Source organism: Bidens hawaiensis, unplaced genomic scaffold (genome assembly GCF_021521415.1).
Source record: "Bidens hawaiensis isolate Kalapana, Puna unplaced genomic scaffold, B.hawaiensis_p1.1 tig00009543_1, whole genome shotgun sequence".
NCBI lineage: Eukaryota > Viridiplantae > Streptophyta > Magnoliopsida > Asterales > Asteraceae > Bidens > Bidens hawaiensis.
The window spans coordinates 582,480-608,468 of record NW_027491711.1 but is presented as its reverse complement, the minus strand read 5'-3'; the positions used below and the strand labels follow the sequence as shown (position 1 = coordinate 608,468).

At 36.0% G+C, this 25,989-nt stretch overlaps 3 protein-coding genes and 1 pseudogene across 3 annotated transcripts; 2 read left to right on the top strand and 2 right to left on the bottom strand.

Moving 5' to 3' along the window:
- Positions 1–404: 404 nt before the first annotated feature.
- On the bottom strand, positions 405–3,057 carry LOC143532832 (sorbitol dehydrogenase-like). The gene is made up of 6 exons (XM_077027764.1): positions 2,905–3,057; positions 2,738–2,805; positions 1,915–2,151; positions 1,534–1,824; positions 841–1,028; positions 405–614 (listed from the first exon to the last, which is right to left on the bottom strand). Exons 1-6 carry the CDS (start codon positions 3,017–3,019, stop codon positions 422–424), a joined length of 1,092 nt encoding a protein of 363 aa, XP_076883879.1. The 5' UTR covers positions 3,020–3,057; the 3' UTR covers positions 405–421.
- A 1,965-nt stretch (positions 3,058–5,022) lies between these two features.
- On the bottom strand, positions 5,023–6,843 carry LOC143532811 (pentatricopeptide repeat-containing protein At2g22410, mitochondrial pseudogene; annotated as a pseudogene).
- Positions 6,844–11,795: 4,952 nt separating this feature from the next.
- Positions 11,796–12,146, top strand: LOC143532783 (uncharacterized). Its single transcript, XM_077027731.1, has one exon. It carries the CDS (start codon positions 11,796–11,798, stop codon positions 12,144–12,146), a length of 351 nt encoding a protein of 116 aa, XP_076883846.1.
- Positions 12,147–17,761: 5,615 nt separating this feature from the next.
- On the top strand, positions 17,762–18,070 carry LOC143532782 (uncharacterized). The gene has a single exon (XM_077027730.1). It carries the CDS (start codon positions 17,762–17,764, stop codon positions 18,068–18,070), a length of 309 nt encoding a protein of 102 aa, XP_076883845.1.
- Positions 18,071–25,989: the final 7,919 nt, after the last annotated feature.

Genomic DNA, 25,989 nt, shown 5'->3' with positions numbered 1-25,989 from the left:
CCCTCGAGGAAGGGGTGTCGCCCACAAAGAAATGAAAAACGACAAAAGTTGGGGACGAAGTGAGAGGGGGGGGGGGGGGGCTTGTTTACATATACATTCACCTAGAGGTGCACATTTCGGTTTACAGCCCAAAACTGGTTCGGGTTTGGTTTTCCTAATCAACATATATGGTCAGAACCAGGAACTGTGAAACTAGTTAGATTCGGGTGAGGACTGGTGTTTTTTCTTTTGTGCACCTGTATTCATATACTACAACACTAAACAACTATACATATCATTATAAGTAGTATTATTGATAGCAAACATATGAAGTGAAGATGAGCAGATGCAACGTCCATATAACATCATATCATAACCAAATATTTATAACAGTAAAGTTGTTTGCTTGCTCCAACTCATCTCTTATTTCCTTATTCTATAATCACAAATTGAACATAACCTTGATGGCATTACCACCGCGTGCACTTGTCTCAAAAGCTTCTTCAACCTCTTTCTGTGAGAAACCAAATCTATGGGTTATCAATGGCTTCACATCAATCTTTCCACTTCTCAAAAACTCCAAACAAAGCGGCCATGTGTTCTTGTACCGGAATATACCCACCACATCAACCTCCCTAAATGCAACAAAAATCATTCGGTTTTCAATTATTATATTCCAAAGGAAAAAGAAATTGTACGGCCCGTATGATATTTTTGGCGTATCATAAAGCACATATGATGTGACAAACTCTTGTGTGCAAACTTGATTTGACATCATACAAACTATATGATATGACAGACACACTGGAGTACCCTTTTATGGGTAGTGTTGTATAGAAGCCTCCTGTATAATAAAGTTACCTGGCGGCCGCCGGAGTAAGAGGAACCGTCATCTCATGGTGGCCCATTCCCACAAGACAAACCTTTCCACCAGGACGAGTGGCAGTCAGAGCGGTAGTCATTGTCTTGTTGAAACCTGCACAGTCAAAGCTCACATCCACTCCACCTCCCATGGCTTTCTGTATTAATCCCACTTCCCCATCCACATCCTAAGTATAAAACGTAAACAGAAATAAATTATTTTAAAAACTAAAAACCAGCTGAGTCAACACAAAGCATGATACGGAAATACTAAGGCTTTGGGATGCCATATCTAACCCATTTGAAAAACGGGTCATGTTTGGGGTGACCTGTTTAATTAAACGGGTCGTGTTCAGGTTGACATGCTTAACCCGTTTAGTTAAATAGGTCAACCCACTAACCCGTTAATTCATTCTTTTGCAACCCACTAGCTCCATTAACATGTTTACAACTTGATTATCGCCCGCCAACCTGTTTAGATAAATGTGCTAAACAAGTCATGTTCAAGTTACACGGCTTTAAGTTTGTTCGTGCTAGGGTTGACGCCTTTGACACGAATAAAAATACAGGTCGTGCCCGGTTAAACAATTCAACACATTAACCAGTAAACCAAACACGATTGACATTAAAAGTCATGCAACTAAAAACCATTAACCATTAAAAGTGATGTAACTTTAAAGGATACAAAAAGACCTGAATATTAGTTGAGACTTTGATGATCTCATCCGCACCAAGCTCTTTTGCCACAGATAACCGGCTATCCTCTACATCCACAATCACAATTCTTGGAGCACCAAAAGCCCGGGCAGCCAGCATTGTCACAAGCCCAATGGGCCCAGCCCCCATGACTAATACATTCGTCTCTGGCCCAATCTCAGCCCGCCGACAAGCATGCACACCCACACTCAACGGTTCACACATCGCCCCTTCTTCTAAACTCACATTATCAGGCAATTTAAAACACAAATCAGCAGGATGCACCACCTGTTGGTTATAAAAAAGGTCATACCTTTTAAACACCAAACCTAAAGAAACTCACAACAGTTGGTTAATAATATTAATAATAAGTTTTACTTGATTTGCAAGAGATCCGTGGACTGGGGGAGTGGCGAAAAACTTCATCTCGGGGCAAAGATTGTAACGGCCTTTTTTGCATTGAGTGCATCTCCAACAGCTAATCCCGGGCTCGAGAGCTACACGATCACCAGGCACTAGATGTTTCACTTCACTCCCAATTTCTTCTATCACACCAGCACACTCGTGCCCAATAACCATTGGTTCTTTCACTATAAAATCTGCACATCTTAGTGTCTGCAAATTAATCAACTTGGTTAGAATTTATATAATTTATATAACTGTGTGTTGATGGTTTATTAAAAATATTGATTTTTTTATATTGATGGTTGAAGAACCAAATACCTAAGAGTTAGATCTTTTAAATTAGTAAATACATAATCAAGAATCAAGATTCAATCCACAGATAATCTAAAAAATTTCAACTTTTTTATATTATTCATCAAATACTCAACATGATTATGAATCAAGATTCAATCCCCAGATTATCCCAAAAATCTCAACCTTTTAATGTTATTCATCAAATACTCAACACCATCAACAGTCAAGATTCAATCCCAAAATTATCTGGAAAATCTTAACTTTTTTTTCATTAAATTCTCCACACCATTAAGATTCAAGATTCAGCAGCTCCATATTATCTCAAAAATGTTAACTTTTTGATACTATTAATAGCAAATACTCAACACCATCAAAATTCAATCCCTAGATTATCCAAACATCTTAACATTTTGAAATTACTGATCACAACATGATCATTTAAGAATACAATTAAATGGAAGCCTAAGTTTGTGTGAATAAAGAGAAAAGAAACTAAACAGACCTTGAGATAGTGAACATCACTCCCACAAATACCCACAGCTTTCATCCTTACTTTAACATCATGTGGCCCTGAATCAATCCAATAAACATAATACTTATATTAAAAACAATTCATACTTAATAATTACAGAAATAAGAAGAAGGTTAGGTTAGGCTAGGTTATGATACCAAGTGGAGGAAGATTGAAGGGCTGAATCTTGAGGGTGTTAATGGCCACCAGCCAAGCAGCCATGTTTTGTTCTGAGCCATCATGATTATTATTATTATTTCCACCCTTACCCATATCTCTGTGTATCGGTTTACAACTTCACACACTAGGAACTGGATGATTGATTGTGTGTATGTATGCGTTTTATTATTATTGGATAATGTGTTATTTATTAATATGTGATGACAAAAATACGACTGGATAAGAGAAAATAATTTATGTAACTATTAACTAAAGGTTATAATTCAAATATAATATATTTATTCCGATGATGATGATCAGATGTGGTTCACACGTGTAGTGTCCAACATGTCAAGTGTGTGCGTGATGCTTTTGTGCACTCAGAGCATGGCAACAAACTGACACATTCGCTCCATAGCCATATTTATGGTTCTGGTTACTCACACACTCACTTTCAAGTGTGTTTCATACGATAATATAACCACTATACGATCGTATGTAGGTCGTGTGAATATCCCATATTTATTTGTTAAGAGTCAAACACAATAACAAAAGACTAATAATAAGGCACTTTTTTTAAAAACCTCACATTCATGTTTCACCTACAACCACAAACCTTCATAAAGCATATTAAAAAAATATTCAAATAACTTGAGAACTCGTTAAGTTTTGAAACTTGAAAAACTTTCACCTAAAAAATATGTGAATGGACTTAGGACATAGGTTGTTAACTAATATGTAAACGTTCATTACACTTATGCTAATTACACTATTCAAGATACAAGTAAGCATTTGTTAAACCTATTTAAAAGTCGATCCACATAAAAGGAAATTTATTTTTTTCGGGTTTTTTTTTGTGTTTGTGTGTGTAGATGTAGCTTAAGTAAAATAGGTTAAGTGGAATTATTTCGAGTTTTCATGACTTAATTAAGTTTTCAGATGATCTTGTTCATGTGTGTGTTAGAGACTTGAGAGAGTGATTAGATAGTGGGGACCACCTCCTCTTTCTTTTTGCAGGTCTGAATTCACGGACTTCCTCACCGAACAAACGCTACAAACTTGCACCACAATGGTGCTAATCCTCTGCTCCTGTGCTACCTCATCGGGGGACAACACAAAGAGAACTGTTGTGGGTTCTCTAAGCCAGTTCAATGATGCAACAAAAAGTAATCAATGGATAAACTGATAGGGCCGAACCGTTGCATGCTTCTCTATTATATTGCCCAACAACACGCTCACGGATAATATTGCTAAGTATGGTCTAGAGCAGGAAATCATGTATGCTCAGTGGTTCTTGTACTATTGAATTTAAAATGTTAAAAACTTCACACGACCCTTCAACATGTTTCTTGGATTTGGAATTAGGATTGAACTCTAATAAAGAAGCACTTGCTTGGGTTGTTTGTAAAATTCAAAACCAAGTTCTCAAGCTACAATCGCAAAAGCTGACCCATTAGGCGACTCAGCATCATATGCAACCTTTGGTGTCTCCTTATCCACATCAGGTAAGTATAACAGTGTGACAACCGAAGCAACACATTCGAATTTGATTCATCAACCATCGCCCATTTGTAAACCTTTCATCCTCAAACGCATATCTTTTCACAGATAATCAGGTCGTAGATTCCATCTTTTCATTCTACCAAAATTGTAATGTTTAGAAATTACTCAATTAGACGAATGCAAACCATAACTTGTGCAATTTTTTTAAAGTTTTTCGGCCTCTCCACCAACTATCAGAGCTCTTCCCGATCAGGTGAAGCAAATACTTGAATCTAATTTTCTAAATACAAGTGTTAGCTATGAGTTTTGCCTTGAATTAGGTAGTCCATCATGCATAAATCTAGTGTTCGAGTTGCCTAATAATATGAGCTTGAAAGAAGGGGCCATGTGCGAACCGTTAGTGTTTGTGGTCGTGATAATTTCAATTTCAACACAGATACTGAAGTTTTGATCTTTGGGGCGGGACACATAGGCCTTGTAACCATACTGGTTGTACATGCATTTGGAGCCTCAAAGATGTTGAAAGATCATGACACAAACATCAATTTGTATGTTTAACCTTTAAAATGTTTGTTAGCACAATGCAGTCATCCATCTTTATGTTGCAATGTTATTCAGCTGTTTGGATGTAAAGAACTCCAACCGGTTGGTTTTAACACATCACCTTCTTTCAACAATTCTCTCATTTTCATAGCATCATCCCATCTGTCAGCACCAGCATAAACATTTGATGATAAAACATAATTCCCACTATTACTAGGATCCAATTCAAGAAGCTTGTTGGCTGCAATTTCAGTTAGTACCATGTTTCCTTGAAGCTTACAAGAACCCAATAATATCCTCCATATTATCACATCCGGAGCTATCGGCATTTCAACAATAAACTGATACGCTCTATCAAGATTCCCTGATCGACTCAACAGATCAACCACACACCCGTAATGTTTCATTTGTGGTTCTAATTTATAATCCTTTTTCATGCTTTCGAAATACTCCAACCCTTTATCCACCATGCCAGCATGAGTACACGCAAGCAATATCCCTACAAATGTTCCATGAGTCGGTTGCACGTTCTCTGTTAACATCTTGGAAAACAAATCAAGGGCGTAAATGGCATTTCCATTCACAGCGAGTCCTGAAATGACTGCAGTCCATGAAACTGAATCTCTTTTAGGCATTTCGTTAAAGACTTGGAGTGCGTTCTCTATTGCACCACATTTGCAATACATATCTATTAAAGCATTTCCAACATATAAATCCTGTTTTATTTTGTTTTCACGAATGTAATCATGTATAGATTTGCCCATATCTATTGAACCTACACGAGCACAAGCGGAGAGCACACTAGCAACCGTGATTTCATCAGGTTTGATATCAGTTTTCATCATTTCAAGAAACAGGCTTAGTGAATCAGAAAACCGACCACCTTGCGAGTAACCAGTGATCATAGTCGTCCAAGAAACAACATCCAGTTTTGGCATTCTATCAAATAGCTTCCTTGCCTCAATCAAGTCTCCGGCTTTAACATAACCCGAGATCATCGCATTCCAAGAAACCAAATTTCGTTCCTTCATTCGATCAAAAACCTCTCGTCCCAACCCCACCGAACCATACCTTCCGTGCATATCAATTAAAGTGTTCCCAAGGTAAACATCAATCACAGTATTATTATCTTCAATGTACTTAACCATAGACTCTGCAATACTCCTGTCACCTATGTTTATACACGCTAATAAAACCTTCACCATAGTTACCGAAACCGGGATCAAATCCGCTTCACGCAGACGATTAAAAACACTCAAAACCTCCTTAGACCTGTTACACTGACTATACCCACAAATAACTGAATTCCAAGAAACCAAATCTCTCTCAGGCATTTCATCGAACACTTTATCCGCACACTCCAACCGCCCACAAGAAACATACATATGAATCAAACAGTTGCTAACATAAAGATATGACACAAATCCCATCTTAAATACATGAGCGTGAACTTTCCCGCCAAACCCAGAATCTTGAACACGACAACAAGCTTTCAAAACATGTATTGAAGTTATGTTATTACCCTTTAATCCTCTGTCACGCATTTCGTCGAACAGGTGGAGTCCAAAAGTGGGTTGATCGCTCTGAGAGAAACATCGTATCACATTGTTCCAAATTGACAACGTGGGTCGTTCAATTTGCTCAAATACGAAGTGGGTTTTGTGTGGATTGTTTGGAAGAAGCGAGTAGGATTGGATTACGGGAAGCATTGACGATGGGTTTGTGTGAAGGTGGGTTCTAATGAGCCTAGCGTGAAGTTGTTTAATGAGTATTAATTTCTCCATTAACAGGAGATAAATTAGGGGTAGTAATTTATGTCTTGGTCAGTTTGAAAAGAATTAAGGTCACTGGTTGATTAATGACAGGTTGATGAAGGGTTTATGTTTATCACACGTTGTTTTGGTTAATGGGTCACTTAAGTAAGAGTAGTGGTGTTGTGTTTGAACTTTGAAGATTAGATAATGCAGATAAAGATGCCCACTAGGTGATAAAAGTCTAAAGATGAAAACAGAGAAAAAGAGATTTTAAAGAGCTTTATCCTAAAACAGTAAAACATAAATATGTTTGTTAGCCGACAAATTTTAGCTCAACTAATACCGGAGATGAAAAGGATTTTAATTAGAGATTGCAAGTTCTTAAGTTTGAATCGATCATAACCGGCCAACCAGGTTTTTATGTAGTGGGCTTTCAGGCGGTAGATTTTTCCTAGAACAGGAGATGGTGGGTTTGGGCTAACCAGTGTTGTCTACGGTCGCGAGCGTATGAGAGTGTCTTTTGCCATTGGTTTGCCAAGGGGTAGCCGAGCTTTATTTGTTTGTCATTCAAAAAAAATACGTTTCTTAACCATGGGTGAATTTAGGTAGCTTGAGGGGTAGCCCAATGTTTGCCTTTTCTAGTCGAAGTGCAAATATTTAAGGTTTTAGACTTTTCTAGAAAACCTGTATGGATATTATGTTTAGTAGTTTAATAATATTATTTGAAAGTGTAAGAATAGCTATCAAACATCACTATAAATCCCTTGGACTTTACCTTTGTATGTACGAAACATTTCACGCTTTTTTTACCAATAGTTCCAAAAAAAATTTTTGCGGGTTACCACTGAACTTATCGTCTAGATTCGCCACAGTTCTTAACAATCATATTTCTAGTCCTTGTTAAAACTTATCAAACTTTTATGTAGAAAGGGTAAATAGAGGAAAACATATAAGAATATGTCTAAACGATAGAAATGTATTTTTGGTAAGAAGAGAAGTTACGAAGCCCATAAGCAACGAACGGAAAGCTCTGGAGGAGTCGAATCATGACCTTAACAAACCAATTGTCAAACTCAAATTTCATCATTAGGACTTTGATTTTGTTACTGAAGATTTTTTTTTCCAATTTTAGTTGTTTCCTAATCTTATAAGTTTAGTATAAAACACGTAAAATACTGGTATTCATTTGTGTTTTCAGTTTAAATATTTATAACTAAAAAATGACAATATTCGTCAAATTTAGAATTATATTAATAGGTTACCATAGAGTGAGTTTCAATCCTGGCCGTCCGATGTAAATCCAAGATTGAATATTAACCGTCTGATAAGGACATCCAAGATTGAATATTAACCGTCTGATAAGGACATCCAAGATTGAATATTAACCATCTGATAAGGATCAAGATTGAATATTAACCGTTTGATAAGGATTAGAAAACAGTTACTTTTTTATCATATGTTCCATAAAGAGGAGGTGGAGGACGGTTCCATCAGGTTTTAGGCGGTTACCCTTCCCACTTCGTTCACTTGAGTTTTTCATCCTTTTTTTATTATGAAAAATATTGATTAACATTTTGATCTCTTAGGGGTACTGTTCTTTTTTATTATTCAATGCTTATTAACAATATTACGTCTTTTTTTGTCACGAAGGATGAGATTGATGTGGTTTGGTTTTGGCTAAAGAAAGGTGAACCACATGAATGCTAGTATGCTTCGATATTTTGTGATGAGTGCCACTTAATTTTTAAGGCAATTATTTCTTTCATTACTTTGGGTGATTTAAATCAAATTATTATAATTCATATATATTGGATTTACTTTTATAGTATCCATCAGTTATCATCATCAAATATCAGAAGTTATATGTTCATTTGGTTAGTAAAATATAAATGGTTGTTCGTCTCTAGAACTAATCTAGATTGATCAAATTTGACAACCTTATTTTCTGTTGGAACCTTCCTTGGTTTTAAATGACGCGCATGTTGCGCTGATGCGTTGTTGCAATGGTAATAACATATTTATTAAACACGAGTTCTTTTTAATCTCAGTAATAACATATTTATTTTTCTAAAATATTTATAGATGTGTATGTTTAACTTTTTTTTATTTTGAGAACATGGGCCACCCATATATTAAAGTACTGTATATTGGCTTTGTTTACACCAAATTTGTCCATGAACATGCCAGTTGACGAAAACATCCTTCAAAAGTCTTGAGAAACTAAAATATCATTGCATCCGGTTTTTTTGTTTTTTTTGGAAATCAATACTAAGTAAACGAATGCAATCTTTTGGTTTAGTAATTAGTAATTACTACATGGTTAGCTAAAATTGATACCAAATAATTAAGGGTATTTTTTTAGCTTAAATGTATCCTGTTTAATCTACTAATTAGTCACTAGATGCGGTACTATATTTTATATGAGAAGGTCATTTATGTCATATCACTTCTTGGTTTTGTATAAAATCATGCAGGTTTGATAAATCCAGTGATCTGGGCTCCCGGGACGACTCGTGTTGCTTCATTTTATTCTGCAGCTGATGTTTATGTTTTAAATTCCCAAGTGTAAAATTTTTTATCTCTACCTTAATACAGTTTATATGCTGTTTGCTTAGAGATTATTTGTTTTTATCACATCATTATTTTCATAATGAAAAAAAAAAAAGAAAATCGAAAGTGTTTTAGCTTAAACATGTCAAATATGAAACTTTGGCTCTAAAGTGAAAGGGCTGATAGCTCACCTGAAATATAAATTTATGGCTCATGCAAACCTGTAGCCCGCGTGCCATTGTTGGATTTTACAATGTAATTCCTAGAAAAAAGTCAAGGCAGTGTCAATGGATTATTTAGGTTAACTATATAATACTTACACTTTGTATCGTCTTTCACTTAGAGTATGGGCAAACTGGGTATTTTAACCAAAATTTCTATGATATGCAGGACTGTGGTTATTGAAAATAATGTTTATTTGCCAGACAAAGAGGCAAACGCTCCAGTTATTTTATAGTTCTGAGGACTTGAAACATATTAAATGGATAGCCGAGAGAGAAGGTATATTTGACTTGCTTTCTAGATTACTTGCACCTTCAAACTGTGGGCATTTATGGAATAAGAAAGAAATTATTTTCCTTATGCTTGGTGGAATAAAAAAATTCTTAAAAATGGAACCCACTTAAAATGGTATGATGCCATTTCTTTTGTTGTCAAGATACTTGTGTTTGTTTACAATATATTTAGACTTTAGGCTTAATTCAGTAATATATTTTAGAAATAATAAAGTTGATTTTGTCATAATATTTGCAGTGACATTAACATGATGATGGTTGGGGAGATTCTTCTGTTGCTAAGTCACAGCTGATTAGGGCTATTACAGGTTATTTCTCCTCTGCCAATTTCAACCACCTGTCGCGGTTCTTCTAGATTGACAGTTGTTACGTCCGATCAAGAAATGAGTAAAACATAGTGATAAATATGAGAAATTTGGATAAACCTCATTTTTTGTTACTAACTTTTTTGTGATCTACTTTATAGGAGAACGAATGCTAGAAACTGATGCAATTGTTTGATAAATTAGACAAAATGAACGATCAAGATTGTGCAACAGACTCAACCATTACAGAAACTAGCATTCATGCATCATTATATGCTAGATGCAGTGTGGTAGCATCTGCTAATCATATTCATATAATAGTAAGTGCTTTAATGAAAATCTGATATTTTATTCTTATTTTTGTCATATTTGATGTGTATGAACTATAATCTTGAAAATAATGTTGTATTATTTGCAGGTGAATGTGCCAATCGTAACTATATCAAAGCTATTGTGGCAACAAGTAAGATGGACTTAAGATTTTTAAATTGTTATTATTCATGTTACCATTTGTATCACATTTTCAAACTTCAATTTTTTTTTTACATATTTTGATTGTGAGTTTGTGACTATGGCTCATGTATCTCCAATTTCAAAAAAATATTCCTCTTTCGGCTCATGTATCTCCAATTTCAAAAGTAGATGAATAAAACTCTTATGCTTAAAGGTAACAAACAGGGTTGTATTAATGGAAGGTTGGTTGAGTTGGCATTTACATTGTAGGCCACAATCTAAACGATTAAATCATTAATAATCTAATGATGTTTTAATATTAGTTTCTTAAAAAATGAACTGATTTGACCGTGTGTTATTTGAGTATACATTCCAAGCATACTCATTTGCAGCAATCCAGTCCCTTTTTCACAATTCATACCCGAGTAGCCAATTTTTGCGTTAATAGCTGATAATTGGTGTTTGGTCATGTGATGATAAGACAAACCATTGAAATATAGACCGAAGTTTATAATAATTTTTAATTAGACATACATTGATATATAATACATATTTTATGATGTATACAATTGGGCAAGACTTGCATACAATTCATTCGCATACCACTAATTACATAGTGAAGCAAAAAACAAACCCAAAAGATTCAAATTAACACGTAAAAAGTACAACCATGCATACGCTTACTGTTCCCTACTACTTCAATATCTCATAAAGACCTACATTTTGCTCAGTCATGTTATTGAAGTAATGTAGTCGTTACATTCCTACGTCAATGTTCCCGTCCACCGGACGGGTAAAGTACTAGTTCTATAAAGGTCCTCATATACTGTTTTCATTCTTCAAGTAGTGTATCATTTTCTTTGTGATTCTCTATTTATAATTTGTACTTCCACACCAAGTCATATGAGAGACACTATTTTGGACATGTTTTTGCAAAAGGTCCATTAAATGGACAATCTATAAGCCCAGTCTTCCCGTCCAATAAACTCCATTGACCCCATACTTAACCATCATTCACGTTCTTTAGTTAGTTAGACTTGGTCAAATATTTTTAACATTAAAATCAAGAAAAGGTCATAGCGGTTTAGTTATTCAGATAATAAATAACCCATAACCGGTCCCATCTTAGAACCGGCTTCACCATAACCATAGTGGGCGGTGTGGTTGAGTGGTTCATCCGTTTATGGTTGAACGTGGGTGTCCCCATAAACCCACTATATAAAGCGCACACACACGTACCTTAACACATACACACACATATTAAATCATGAATACTAAAGCATTACGAAAATCACTAGCAATAGCAGATGCTCTTTCTTTTTATTGTGCTATTGCACTGGCAGCTCTCATGCTCACGGGAGCGTTAAGAGATGATCAGGGTTACAGTTATTCGGTTAGTACCACCGCAGGAGGGGGTAACGGGGTGCGGGTGATGAGTATACGCCCGTGTGACGAGATATACGTGGTGGGAGAGGGGGAAACGCTTCATACCATAAGTGACAAGTGTGGTGACCCGTTTATAGTCGAGCGAAATCCGCATATTCATGACCCGGATGATGTTTTCCCGGGTCTTGTCATCAAAATCACACCTTCTACTTCTTCTTCTGGTATACAGTAATTATATATTTTGTTATTATTATTTTTGGTTTTGTAATTTTGGACTCCCTCGCTTTGTAATAGATGTGGAGAATTGAAATCGTAATACACCAGTTATTATTATTTTTGCATTTAAATAAATACAAAATATATGATCACTAGAATACAGACATACAGTTTTATGACTTTATCATTTGAGGTTGAGAATATCAACTCTGCCACGATTAATTGTTGTAACAAAACAGTCGAATATTGTAACCTTTTAGTTTTATTCATTCTTAGCCAATAAAGTTTTATGAGGATGATGGCAAGATTCGATTCTGATTCTAAGGCTATGTGTTGTGGACTTGTGGTTGAAGTTACCACCAAGATTCATCGTATCATATTGCGTCACATGGCATTGATTGGACCCTAACCCTTCACCCCTTGTCATTCGCACCATAGTTCGCTTGAGCCCGTTGTGTCCGCTAACCATTCGCACTCCTAGCCCTTCACTTTCTGCCTAACGCGGCCGCTAACCGGCTCGTGTGTGCCGTTGAAGCCACCGTTCACTTGACACCCGTTGCAGTGTTCACAAATGGAATGACGTGACTCAATTTATTCATTGAAGCCATCGTTCGTTGAACTACGATATACAGCCTAAGGCGCTTTTAAGTATTAACCATTAGGAAAGGCTAATGGCACTATCTTTGGTTCTCAAAATGATACGCTTTTTTATATGATTGTTTCAGAGTTTTTTTTTCTTGTATCTGTAAAGTTTATATTCAATTGTGTAGAGTGGCTTAAAAAGTTTTTATATTTCTTTTAGGTTAGGCTTTTCTTACTAGGGTGGTTTTATATCAAGTTAGTCTTTTTTAATAAAAAATATTAATTGTTAATATATATAATATATGAAAGGAAGACAAATTAAGATACCTTAGTTTTAAGAGCTTTACAATTTATGTAACAAATGGTACAACCTTCCATGTATCTAGGATAAGGACAAATTTCTCCAATAAAAATGTTATATGGTTACTAAACAATAATTTACAAAATTAGCCCATTCATTTTGTTAGTTACAACAATAATTCTTGATCTTTCACTAATATGTGATTTTTATTTTCACTTTTAACCCAACTTTTCTCATTATTTTTAAGTATTAGTAACTTTTTCGTACGTTAATATTTTTTTAAAGAAATTGCATCAAAAAACGAGCATATTTTCCTCTTTAATTTGAGTATGATATTGTAATATTTTTTTGGTTAAAAAATATAACATTTTGTTTAGGGGCGTTTGCGGTCTGGTTTGATGGTTTTTAAACTAAACCGTTGGCCAAATCGTTAGTAATGGGTTCTCATCGTCAAAAACTGAAACTTTGACGATTAAAAATAACCGGCCAAAAGTTAATGAAAAATTTCAACCGTGAAACCAAACCAATGGCTGGTTTGAACGGTTTCAAATCAAACAATGAACACCCATAAACTTGTTACGTGATTATTAAGTCTATGTTTCCCGCTGCATCGCGCGGGCACCCGCCTAGTGTGTATAAATACATATGATAATGTGCAATTTAAAAGAGGGAAGAGAGTAGTATTTATGCTGGGGCGAAATAGAATAGGAAAAAATTGAAATACGAGGGTAACAAAATCTTTGCATTTTACTATTTTAGAATTACATTTTTCTTTTCTCTTCTCGATTTTTCTTCAGTGATGATGAGTCATATATGACTGAATATCATAGGTTTGATATAGTTGATGGCCATGGAAATCATAATAATCTAATAATTTTTAATTCCTGCACGTTGACCTTGATGTCATTTTTGGTGTCATGTTGCCATAATTATATGAAAATGCCGTATTGCATAAACTATGTTGTCCCCAAGTTTAGTATTGGCAATTTTGTATCTAATATCTTCACCGATAAAATATAATTGGTAATTGTATTTACTTTTATGTTGTTAGTATATGTATTATTCTTTTCGGTTTTACAATAGTACTGGTACCGAACATATATAATTGATATGGTATCCAGCTTATATATACTATCACTCATTTTTTGTATTGGTATTTTTTGGTATGGTAGCGGTATCTGATATAAAAACAATCTTTGAAGAAGACTCGTTAAGTACTGGTTAATTATGCCACACATCACTACGTGATAAGTTAAGAAGAGAGCATTATCAATGGAAAGGTGTATGTTATGACAATAATAAGAGAGAAGCTCATCCAATTGTGTCTAAAATAAAGAGGAGACCAATCATGTACCTTTCTAACATTCCTTGCTAGCTATAGCGTGTAAATGACTTACAAGGCGCTTCCTAGTTACACTACCAAAATATCAAAATTTACTGGGTTTTAATATTGTCACACCATACTATTGATAGACATAGGAGATATGAAAACCTCATGTACCAGAGATGCAATCCATAAGCTTGCCATTACATGGGTTATTGGTTTCTTATCAAAATGGCTAGCTATGTTGCTTCAGATGTTACATCTCAATCAATCCGAAATGATTGACAAGCCACTTTTCAAAATGTTATTCATGGAGATGTGGATTAGGTTAGATATCTTGATGATCGTTAGTCTATTACTAAATGATGTGTTCTCTTTGACTTTAACACTTATCAATTAGAATTTTCAAAACCATCACATTTTTGTTAGATTGTTATAATGAATAAGGAGACCGAATAATCCAAAATCTAAACTCCGAAACAACTTAAGCCTAATGAATAGAGTTGCCATTGCATAAAGTTTACTCCAGGCTATGATCGCAAGCCATAGTAGGGATGTTCGTAGGGCATACCCACATACAAAAAATGCGAGGCAATTGCCCTTCAAACAGAAAAGTTTAGTGTATTTATACCCGAAAATCTACCCCCCCCCCACACACACACGCACACACAAAAACTTTGGTTAAGCCCTGTGTAAAAGATATCATGAATCCACCACTATGTTCACAAGCGAAGTTGCTTTACTCATTAATGCTTGATCAAACGCTTATGCATATTACTACATTCATTATGTTTGGACGTTTGGTGTGTGTATATATCAAACAATATTATTAAAAGCCTTTCTTTTATTTCTAGCATTCAAATTTATTTTGATGATGATAAAAAAAAATAGTTTTAAAATTATTGATTATATTCTATGTATCCAATAAAGAATGCCAGCAACTCACAAAAATATCATACCCATAATAAGACCATCGACCGTATTAAGATTAATAATTCTGCTGTACTTTCCTTTTTGATGGGTTATATAGTATTAAATATGGATTGGGCCAAATAGGGTCGGCACCAGATCCCACCCTCACCACAACAACTTTGTCAACTTTCATCATATTATTCATTATACGACGACTCTTAATAATTTAAAATTAATCACACCATTACCAGCCTCTTAATTTGTTTTTTTCTTTCTTTTAAGTCTTGTTCCAACATAATTCAGATCAATTAACTTCGATGAAAACGACATAGTATCCTCCCACGAATTAATAAAGAAACAAACACGTGGGCAAAGGAACACCTATCGTGTTTTATGACGTTTGTAGATAAACCATAAAACTATTTTTGGTCAATTTGTTGATAGGAGGCTGCTCATTCATTTCACGCAATCTTTTCCCATCACCTCAAAATACCTAAAACATATATAATTCAATGACTCACTGTTACTTAATTACCTTTTGTTGATAACTTTTTTACTTTAATGAAAAAAAAAGAGAGAATAAAGTTGAATTTTCTAATCAAATTATGGAAATTGTACAAATGTTGAAGTTAACTAAATATGAGAAAGATAAAGATTAAGACTTCCACCAACCATGGCTAGGTGAGGTGAGTGCCCCTTTTAGGACTAGGACCAGTAGAATGAGCATGCAACGTTGGCTAAAAGTGTCTTAGCCATCAGGTTTGACAGTTTTTTATTCTTCTAATTATATTCCTTTGTTTATTATATAATATATATTTATTTATTTTTTAATCTTACAATATAGAAATTACCAAAACATAAAAGTTATATGAATCACTAACTACAAATAATATGATTCTATCTATACCGAAATATTTAACACGTGTGACTAGGGTTGCAAGAGAATCGAGCCGAACTTGATTATGCTAATTAGCTGGGTGTGGACCGAGGCTGACGGTACGAGACAAGTGATATTAATACCGTTTATACAACTGAAACCCGAGATTACGTACATCATTAATCATAAATTGTAACATTGACATGTGAAGTTTTACTTGGTCATTTATAAGCAATGATATCCAAACGTCACATATTTACGATGCCCTTTCACACTTTTACTTTAATTGGTCCTTCTTTAACATCTATGCGTTCTCGCATAATCATCCAGGACTCCGTTCCATTCTTTTCATAATTCTTTCCAACGGACATACAAAATATATCATAGAAAACAATCCTAGAGTTATGTTTATCAAAGTAATATGTCTCCCAAGAAACTAGGATGATACCTTATCCATGCATATATAGCACATGGTGTCACCCAAGAAACTAGGATGATACCTTATCCATGGTAGCGGTGTGATCAAATCACAACGAGCATCCGCTAATTAATTCTAAACATTTTAAACAACTTTATGTAATTGACCATAAGCTCCCTCTTTTGGTATAATTAATTACCAAAAGTTCCCAACATTTATTACAGCCATTATGATGCCGTATATATTCTTCATCCAAGCCATTATTAAACAAGAATTAGCAATTAGCAACATCACACATATACATAGAAGGTCTTGCATTAAAACATTTATTACTTATGGTAACTTGCTTTAAAAGTATAAAGGTGTTGCATACACCATTTAATCATTTATCCAAGGCTACCCAATAGAAAAAAAATAAATAAAAGAAATTGAAAACAAGTAGGGTTCTACCAATCTTTTACAGAATCGATTCATTTTAGGCTGTACAAGAATATGTGGAGCCTGGCATCATAAAACTAAAAAAACCGAAAAAAGAACCGACACAAAAACTTCCATATAGGCCTCCACTAGTCTGGCTAGCTAGTGGGTGGTTCTTTCCAAAGTGGGCCAGGCCCTACGACAAGCGGTTTGGTTTTATGTTTCTGTTTCATAAAACCGAACTTATGTTTCAATTGGGTTTTACATGTAATAAAAATCGAGAAAACCAAACCGGAACCGAATTCATGGATTATAATTTTTAATTATTTTATCTGCATATTTTATATCATTTAATAAATGGTTAACGTAAATATTTTTGTCCAAATATATAATTATTGTTTAGTTATTAATTAACAAAATGATTTTAGCCCAAATGAAAACCCTAATCCAACTATTTTAAAAAAAGTTAAAAACTAAAGCTTCAATTTCTGGTTTGGTTTTAGCATCAAAATATGGATAAATCTAGAAGAAAATAAATAAAAAGAAAAACATGGATTTAATGATATGTCGTTTGCTTTGGGGTTAACCATAAGTCGTTAAAAGATAACAACCGGCAAGTCAACAATAACAAAATAGTACGGCACCAGGTCGTTGAACCCAACGCTCTAACGCCACATACACGCCCAACTAACTTCCCCTGTTTCATTATCATTTGTGTATATATACTTATCCAATTCCAATATTATCATTACCATCATCCCACAAAAACAAACTCATAATAATATTTTCTGATCAGTCCCATGGCTCCATCAACGGCTACGGTGAGCTACGCGGACGCAGCTCGGTGGTACTGCATCATATTCGTCGTACTTTTCGTCTTGGTAGCATCAGTTACCGATGACGACAACTCTGTTTTCAATAAAATTTATCCCGTTGTTGGTCAAACCTGCGACGAGATTTATGTTGTTGGAGACGGTGAAACTTTGCACACGATCAGTGATAAGTGCGGTGACCCGTTTATCGTCGAAGAAAATCCGCATATCCATGACCCGGATGATGTGTTTCCTGGGCTAGTCATCAAGATCACACCTTCTAGCCCGCGTAATTAGAGGAAGTTTTACTTCTTTATACCAAATAGATGATGCTTATTATTTCATATTATTTTTCATTAATATTAACATTAGTTTAGATTACGTGTTAAAAAGCGAAAACATGTTTCCTATGTACATGAAGGCAGTGTTTTTAATGTAGATTTGGTAATTGATAAATGATATTTGTTTTTGAAATATTTATAGTTGATTGGATATAGATGAATTTTCATTATTGTTATTTTTTTTTCTTGGAATATCTTGAAATGATGCATATGTAAGATTGCGGTTATCAAAGGTTATGAGATGATGCTAGATAGAGTTTGCTTAAAGTGATACAATAAAAGATAAATATTTGAGATGTTTTCAAAGTTAACCGCCGGTCCCTAAATTCATCATTCAAACGTTTATAAATCACTGGTTGGGTGCCTGCATGATGCGGCGGGGTCAGTGGTGAACCCAGGATTTTTTGCCAATGGGGTCCCATATTTTCGGTGTTCAAATTTTTCGGGTCGGTCGTTGTTCAGGTCGGGTCGAGGCGAAGAACATAATAAAAAACAATATCATAATAAAACTTTCTTTTCAATCATCACTACCTGAACGGGTCAAAATGGGTCGGGTTGACACATAAACACTTTGTTTTCCCTTTCTTAAACATTTTTGAGATAGAACCTAGATCCACCCTTTCATAAGCATGTGTTGAAAACCATTAACTTAAACTAGTGAAAAATAAAACTGATATTTTAAAGTGTTTGAATGTTTCTAAAGAAAACCATGCATAAAGTTGAAAACAATGATATGTATTTTAGAGGTGTTTGAATGTTTCCAAAGTTATCATTGCAACATTAGCAATCAAATGATTGATTAACACTAAAAATTAACACAAAAAACCAAAAACTGAGCCTTGTAAGACTTGAACCCATGACCTTTCAAAGATAAAACAAGGGACTTTCCACCAGACCACATCAACATTAATAGTATGGGTTCCAAGTATTAAATCTTATGGGGTCCTCAAAAAATTTAATATACCGCTTCTAATAAATTTTTAAAAAACATTGGTGTCCCGGGACCCCGATCCACACTATGTGGGTCCGCCCCTGGGCGGGGTATGCACACAAACATGACATCGAATGCGTAACCGGTGTTACCGTTTCATTGCGTGCGTGACTTCACAACAGTACATGCATAACGATAGTATGCTCGTAATTCGGCATTGAAAGCTTAACAGGTGTTAGTAAGCATGTCACACAACGATTTTACGCGCGCAATCAGGTGTCGATGCGCACGTAATGCCACATTGAGCATGTCTTGACCCGCAACCCGTTCCTGCCTGACACTGTTCTAACCCGAAATCCGTTCTGAATTGACCCTTTTCGACCCGAATCCGTCCCGACCCGACCCAAACCAAATTAACTTTTTTTGTAGCGACCCATTCCAGCCTTAACCTTGAGACCCATGACCTGAACAGCTGAACCTACCTGACCCTTTTGCCGGTCCTTAATGGTAATTATGTAACACATTATTTTTAAAATGAAAAAAATATAGCAATACCATATTTAAATTAAAGAGAATTAAATACTCGTTTTATGGTATACTGTTTTTAAAAAATATTAACGTGCAAAAAATTATAAACGTTTAAACGTTGTAAGAGTAGTTGGTTTAAAATAAAGGGTGTGTGTATATATATATATATATATAACTATTTTATAAATTAACAAAATGTAATTATAGTTAAAGTACCAAACTTGTAATTACTTTTTAATAAACTAAAATCAACTACATTATTTTGTTAAAAGACAAAATTGCTTCTAAAATGTCTTAATTTTATATATTATAGTATTTACTTAAAAATAAAAATTAAGAGATCTCTTACTTATTCTTGTGTATATATATTATAGATATAGATAAATTCACAACAACTATTTTTGAAGACCTTTTAACAAGTTTTAAGGTCATTAGGTCAATTACCAGTTTACCGTACTTTTGAAGACCTTTTAACAAGTTTTAAGGTCATTAGGTCAATTACCAGTTTACCGTACAGTTGGTGTATGAATTTTCTATAATGTTTTTTTTTCTTTTCGTTTCTTAATTTTTCCTTTTTTTTATGCATACTTTTTATCCCCATCATTTCTAAAGACATACAAGAGCAATGCATTTGCTACATTTATCCTAGCATTTTTAAACAGTCCCGCTATTTACATAAATATGTAACAAAAAATTACAATAAATGGCTAACATACTTTGGCTGAAACTAACATTGAGAGACGAAAGCTTGGGAGCGAATTAGATTGGATACCCCGGTAGTCCTAGCCGTAAACGACTGACACTTTTACACTAATGTATTTTAACATTTATTCAAGAAATAACAGATCAAGTTACTTTTCCCACTTTTATCTTATTTTTAAAAATAAAGATATAAACACATTTTTGTGTGGAGGAATAGTTTTTGCAAACATCATCTAGGCCTATTAACTCTATTAAGTTAGAGGTGCATAAATCGGGTTTCAAAAATCCGGCTTCGGGTATAGAATCGGGTTCGGTTATGATCGGGTATTGGAAAATCGGGGATTAGTAATACCCAGGTCAGGGTCGGGTCAAGGTATTGTCTCTAAAAACCATACCCTAAGCATCAGGTTCGGGTCGGGTATAGAACCGGGTATTTTAAAACCGAGTATTTAAATACCCTATTTTCGGGTATTTAAAAACCCTATTTCTGGTTTTTTTTTGGGTTTTTTCCGGGTTTTTTTGGGTATATATTGAATTTTTTTTAAGGGGTTACAGTCTTTAGGGGTATTTTCGGGTATTTTTCGGGTTTAGATCTGGTATTTGAAAAACCCGGTTTCGGGCATTGGAAAAACCCGGTTCTGGGTTTCGGGTATTACCGGGTATAAATCGGGTCCGGTTCCGGGTTCGGGTTTTGGTACTGAAATGCATACCCTATCCGTACCCTACGGGTAGAGTCAGGTATGGGTTCGGGTATTAAAAACCCGGGTATAACAAAAACTGGTTCCGGGTATTTTTTCGGGTCCAGTACCGGGTTCGGGTTTTTTTTTCACCTCTATATTAAGTCATACGATATTAAGATTAGTCTTGGACCTTTGGTTATGAGAGGCCCAACAATTTGCTATGGTTTTTATGTGGGCCAGGTAGGAGTATATTAATATATTATACTTAAGTAGTGGTGCACAAAACTAGCTTTTGGGCCAAAACAAATTGGTTTGGAAATCAGTTAGGATCGAGTCCAAATTGGTTAGGCCTAAACCAGATAGGCATAGAAACTAGTTTCCATATACAGGAAAATCGTATCGGATCGGATCAGATCAGTTACAAATCGGTTTCATCCCCGATTCGATTTTAAAACCAGAATTCAAGTTTATATACCCAAACTGATTTCAAACCACTGGACTAGATCGATTTGATACGATCCAGTTTCACCTACATTGTTTAATATTGATTTTGGGTTTGGATCTGGTTTGGCTGTGCACCTTTGCTTGGTATGCACAACATGAATGAACCCAAAACTAAACGAGAAGGAACACAAGTTAATCAATTCTTGTCTCACTTAGTGTGTGAGAGAGAGAGGAGTGGCACCCGCATAGATAGGGACGAGACAGACGAACATGCCAACGCGGAAGGAAGGCGCATGGTTCTTCGTAAAACCTTTAGCACTACATATGGTCTTAACTAATAGCATATTTAACATGCTTAACATAATAATGATAAAAATATACAAAAATTTAATGTATTTCATTATGTGATAACCGGACCGACCCCACAGAAACCCGAACCCGACCCGAGACCGAAAGTCTAGAAAAACGGAGACCGATGGACGGACCGCTGATGCCCTATTTGGTTTATGCCGGTCTCGGTTTTGATAAGTCGGTTTCCGGGTTAAACCGAGACCGGGTTTGAAGCAAGGATGAAGAACTAAATTCATCGGAAAAAATTCCAGCCAAAAGCAGCAGTGGCATGATAGAGACGTTGACATGAAAAGTAAAGAGTGAAAATAGATTGTCTGGTGATTGTTCCGGCGGCCGGCGTTGGTGTTTACATTAGGTTGTGTTTTAGATATGTGTGAGTGGAGCAAAATGAAGAAGATGGTTTTATGTATTTGGGTTTTCAAGACTGGTGACGATAGCTGTATATTAGGCTGAGGGGTGTGGAGCGCGAGAAAGGGCGCAAGAGGACAGCCGCTCGCGCCCCGGGGCGCGAGCACCACACCACCGAGGCGCGAGAGGGGCGCGAGCGCGGAAAAAGAGGCAGGCGCAAGAGGGGTAGCGGCTGGGGGGTAGCGTGAAGGAGGCTTGGGAAGCGTGAATAGAGCCGTTGGCTCATATTAATGTGTATTAAAAAAAAAAAATTTTTTTTCCCTCTATATATATTCCTCTACATATCACATATATATTCCTCTATATAAACCAATACATACCACACCCAAAACCATTCTCACATACCACACCCAAAACCAATATCACATACCAAAATCACCCTATCTTCGAAACCTTTTTTTAAAAACATGGCTGGAAATTGGTACCCAAACCTAGATTCAGATTACAGTTACGACGATTTATGGTCGGCACCGGACCAAGCGATGTTTTATTCGGGGTCGCAACAATCATCCGGCTTTCAACCATCCAACATACAACCGTCTCCTAACTTTGTAGTTCCGGAGACACAAGAACCAGAAGGTGAAGCTGCGGGACAAAGAAGACGCGTCCACCGGAAAAAACAAGTTGCAACGGACGGGTCGGGTTCGGCTTCGACCGGAAGGACGAAACGGAAAATCACTCCGTGGTCATCGGATGAGAAGGAAGCCCTGTGTCGGGCTTGGATAGTCACTTCTGAGGATCGGCGTTGCGGTAATTGTTTTAACGTTTTTAAAAATGATTTTTAATAAAAAAGTTAAATAAAAAAGTTAGGAGGCGGCCATTGGGAAGGGACGCCAGGGGGAAAAAACCGGCTGAGGGGGAAGCCGTAAACATCACCGATCTTGTTGAATCCCTCAATAAATTCAACAAAACCATGGAGGTGGTCTCTAATGACAAAAAGGAAAAAAAAAGAATGAGAGATTTGGACTTCCTTACAAGAGACTTCAGTAACCTAAATCCGGTCGACCAAATGCTGATGGAAAAACAAAAGGAACGTATCCGGAAGAGGTTGATCGAAGAAGACCAAGCCGAAGAATAAGAAGAATGTTTTTTTTAGATACTTTAATTTTTTTTTAGATATTAATGTGTTTTTTTAATTAATGTGTGTTTTTTTAAATAATTTCTTGTTTTTTTAATAATACGTTTTTTTAATACATTTATAAAAAAATAAACCGCTCGCGCCCCCTCTCGCGCCCCTCCACACCATGGCCCGGGGCGCGAGCACCACAACCAACACTCATCTTATCAAGTTTCTCTCTCTGCCACACGTCACAATATTATTGGCTGGCGCCCCCACTCGCGCCCCCCACACCTCTCAGCCTTAAAAAGACTAGAAATAAATAAATAAAACTTTTGTTAAAAGTCTTGACTGAGTGTCAGATTTTTTTTTGTCGTGTATTTGATTTTTTATGCTTTTATATTAAAAATTAGATAGAATTACAAATTTTGTCCTTTAAAAAAAGCAAAATTACGGTTCGTGTCCTTTGTTAAGTTTCCTTGCAGGCGGTGTACTTTAAACATTTTTTTCCTACACGTTATGTCCTTTACGCTAACTGGGTTAGAAAAACTCAGTTAAGTATGACATGTGCCAGACATGTGATGGGCATAATTGTAATTTTAGTGTATCTTTAAATTAAAAAAAAAAGAAAATATATATAATCCCCTCCTTTCTCTCTTCTTTCTCTCTAAGCCATAAACTCCGGCCACCATAAACTCCGGCCACCATAAATTCCGGCCACCGCAAACGATCCCTATCACCCGAACCCGACCCATCCTTTTCCAAAACCCGTATCCCTATCACCCGAACCCGACCCATCCTTTTCCAAAACCCGTATCCCTATCACCCGAACCCGACCCATCCTTTTCCAAAACCCTCCACTGAGATCTGCCCGAATCTCGCACCGCCGACTGGGACGCCGTCGCCGAACACCTCGGCCGGTTGTTTCCCGGCGCCGTGCCGCCAAAAACCTCCGCGCAGTGCCGCCATAAGATGGAGAAGCTCCGGCAACGGTACCGTGCTGAGAAGCAACGTGCTCTTGCGTTCTCCGTTGGCCGGTTTTTGTCCACGTGGTTCTTCTTTCAAGCTATGGATTCTATGGAGAAAAACGGTACCGGATCTGGATCTAATAATAATAATGATGGTACTGCAAGACCTTACAAGAATAAAGAAATTGTTTTTTGAGTTTTGGATATTGAAGAGTTAAAAGTATTTAACTAATAAAAAAAGTTGTAATTTTTACCAACAAGAAGCTCCTTGGCACTTGGCTTGGTTTCGCCAAACATCCATGCGAACGAGATTGCCATGACTGCAATGAGAACCGCAAAAAGTGCTTCTAGCTTTCTCACACCATAGTTTTCAAGAAATAAAAAGATGAAGCTGCATTGAAGATTACAGGGAATCAAGATCAAGAAAAGCATCTTTATTGATTATAATGTTAAAAGATTCAATTTTGAAAAATGCCCAGAAGCCTTAAACTCAAAAGTCAAAAGGCCCTTTATTCACCTTGATTTATTTTAACAAGGTTTTCGGCGGCACGGCGCCGGGAAACAACCGGCCGAGGTGTTCGGCGACGGCGTCCCAGTCGGCGGTGCGAGATTCGGGCAGATCTCAGTGGAGGGTTTTGGAAAAGGATGGGTCGGGTTCGGGTGATAGGGATACGGGTTTTGGAAAAGGATGGGTCGGGTTCGGGTGATAGGGATACGGGTTTTGGAAAAGGATGGGTCGGGTTCGGGTGATAGGGATCGTTTGCGGTGGCCGGAATTTATGGTGGCCGGAGTTTATGGTGATGGTGGTGGCTTAGAGAGAAAGAAGAGAGAAAGGAGGGGATTATATATATTTTCTTTTTTTTTTAATTTAAAGATACACTAAAATTACAATTATGCCCATCACATGTCTGGCACATGTCATACTTAACTGAGTTTTTCTAACCCAGTTAGCGTAAAGGACATAACGTGTAGGAAAAAAATGTTTAAAGTACACCGCCTGCAAGGAAACTTAACAAAGGACACGAACCGTAATTTGGCTTTTTTTAAAGGACAAAATTTGTAATTCTGTCTAAAAATTATTGAACACATTTACTTTTCTAGCTCAAAAAGTTCAAAAACCAATTGAAAGATCTTTAACATTTTGTACATTATATTACAAGAGTTGTATTTTGCTAAACACAACTTTAAGCCTATCTTTACATATATTGCATCACCTTCAAGATTTCTTTATTCACATTTACTAGTTGCTAATAGAGGAACTGTGTACAAGAAAACTTAGAAGACAAAGATGAAAGACGAACGAAGTTGGTTATCAAAATCAAACAAAAGAAAATCAAATCTCAACCCGTCCCTCGGCCATGGTTGAAAAGGGATGCATCTCTCTTTAGGTCATGGCCATGTTGAATTCTACTTCTTCTGTTAACATCAATCGGTCTTCGGGTTTTCTGCATGTTTTCAAGGTGTAATACCCAAGACCGACCCGAGACCAATTTTGCAAGAAACCAAGGACCGAAACTAGCAAGCACAATATAGGGTCGTCCAGGTTCGAATAAAATCGGGTTGGTTTTTCGGTTAATTTCGGGCCGACCCTATATATGCTCACCCCTAAATATCACCCCCTCATAAACTGAAATTGTAACTATCTGTTAATTTTAATTATTTGTAGTCTTGTATATTTGAACAATTTTTATTTTTATTTTTATTTTTATTTTTTTTATATATCTTCAGCTGTCCCAAAAAAGAAAAAAAACAAGAAAACAAAAGAAGCAACCTTTTATCAGGTAATTAATATAAAAAAAAGTACTT

What these genes read in the sequence shown, in the direction of transcription:
- LOC143532783 (XM_077027731.1), top strand. Translation starts at nt 11,796, where the DNA reads ATGAATACTAAAGCATTACGAAAATCACTAGCAATAGCAGATGCTCTT.
- LOC143532782 (XM_077027730.1), top strand. Translation starts at nt 17,762, where the DNA reads ATGGCTCCATCAACGGCTACGGTGAGCTACGCGGACGCAGCTCGGTGG.
- LOC143532832 (XM_077027764.1), bottom strand. Translation starts at nt 3,019, where the DNA reads ATGGGTAAGGGTGGAAATAATAATAATAATCATGATGGCTCAGAACAA. An exon ending in GTGATGTTCACTATCTCAAG is followed by an intron (nt 2,152 to 2,737) that starts GTCTGTTTAGTT and finishes ATTAATTTGCAG; the next exon opens with ACACTAAGATGTGCAGATTT. An exon ending in ACGGATCTCTTGCAAATCAA is followed by an intron (nt 1,825 to 1,914) that starts GTAAAACTTATT and finishes TATAACCAACAG; the next exon opens with GTGGTGCATCCTGCTGATTT.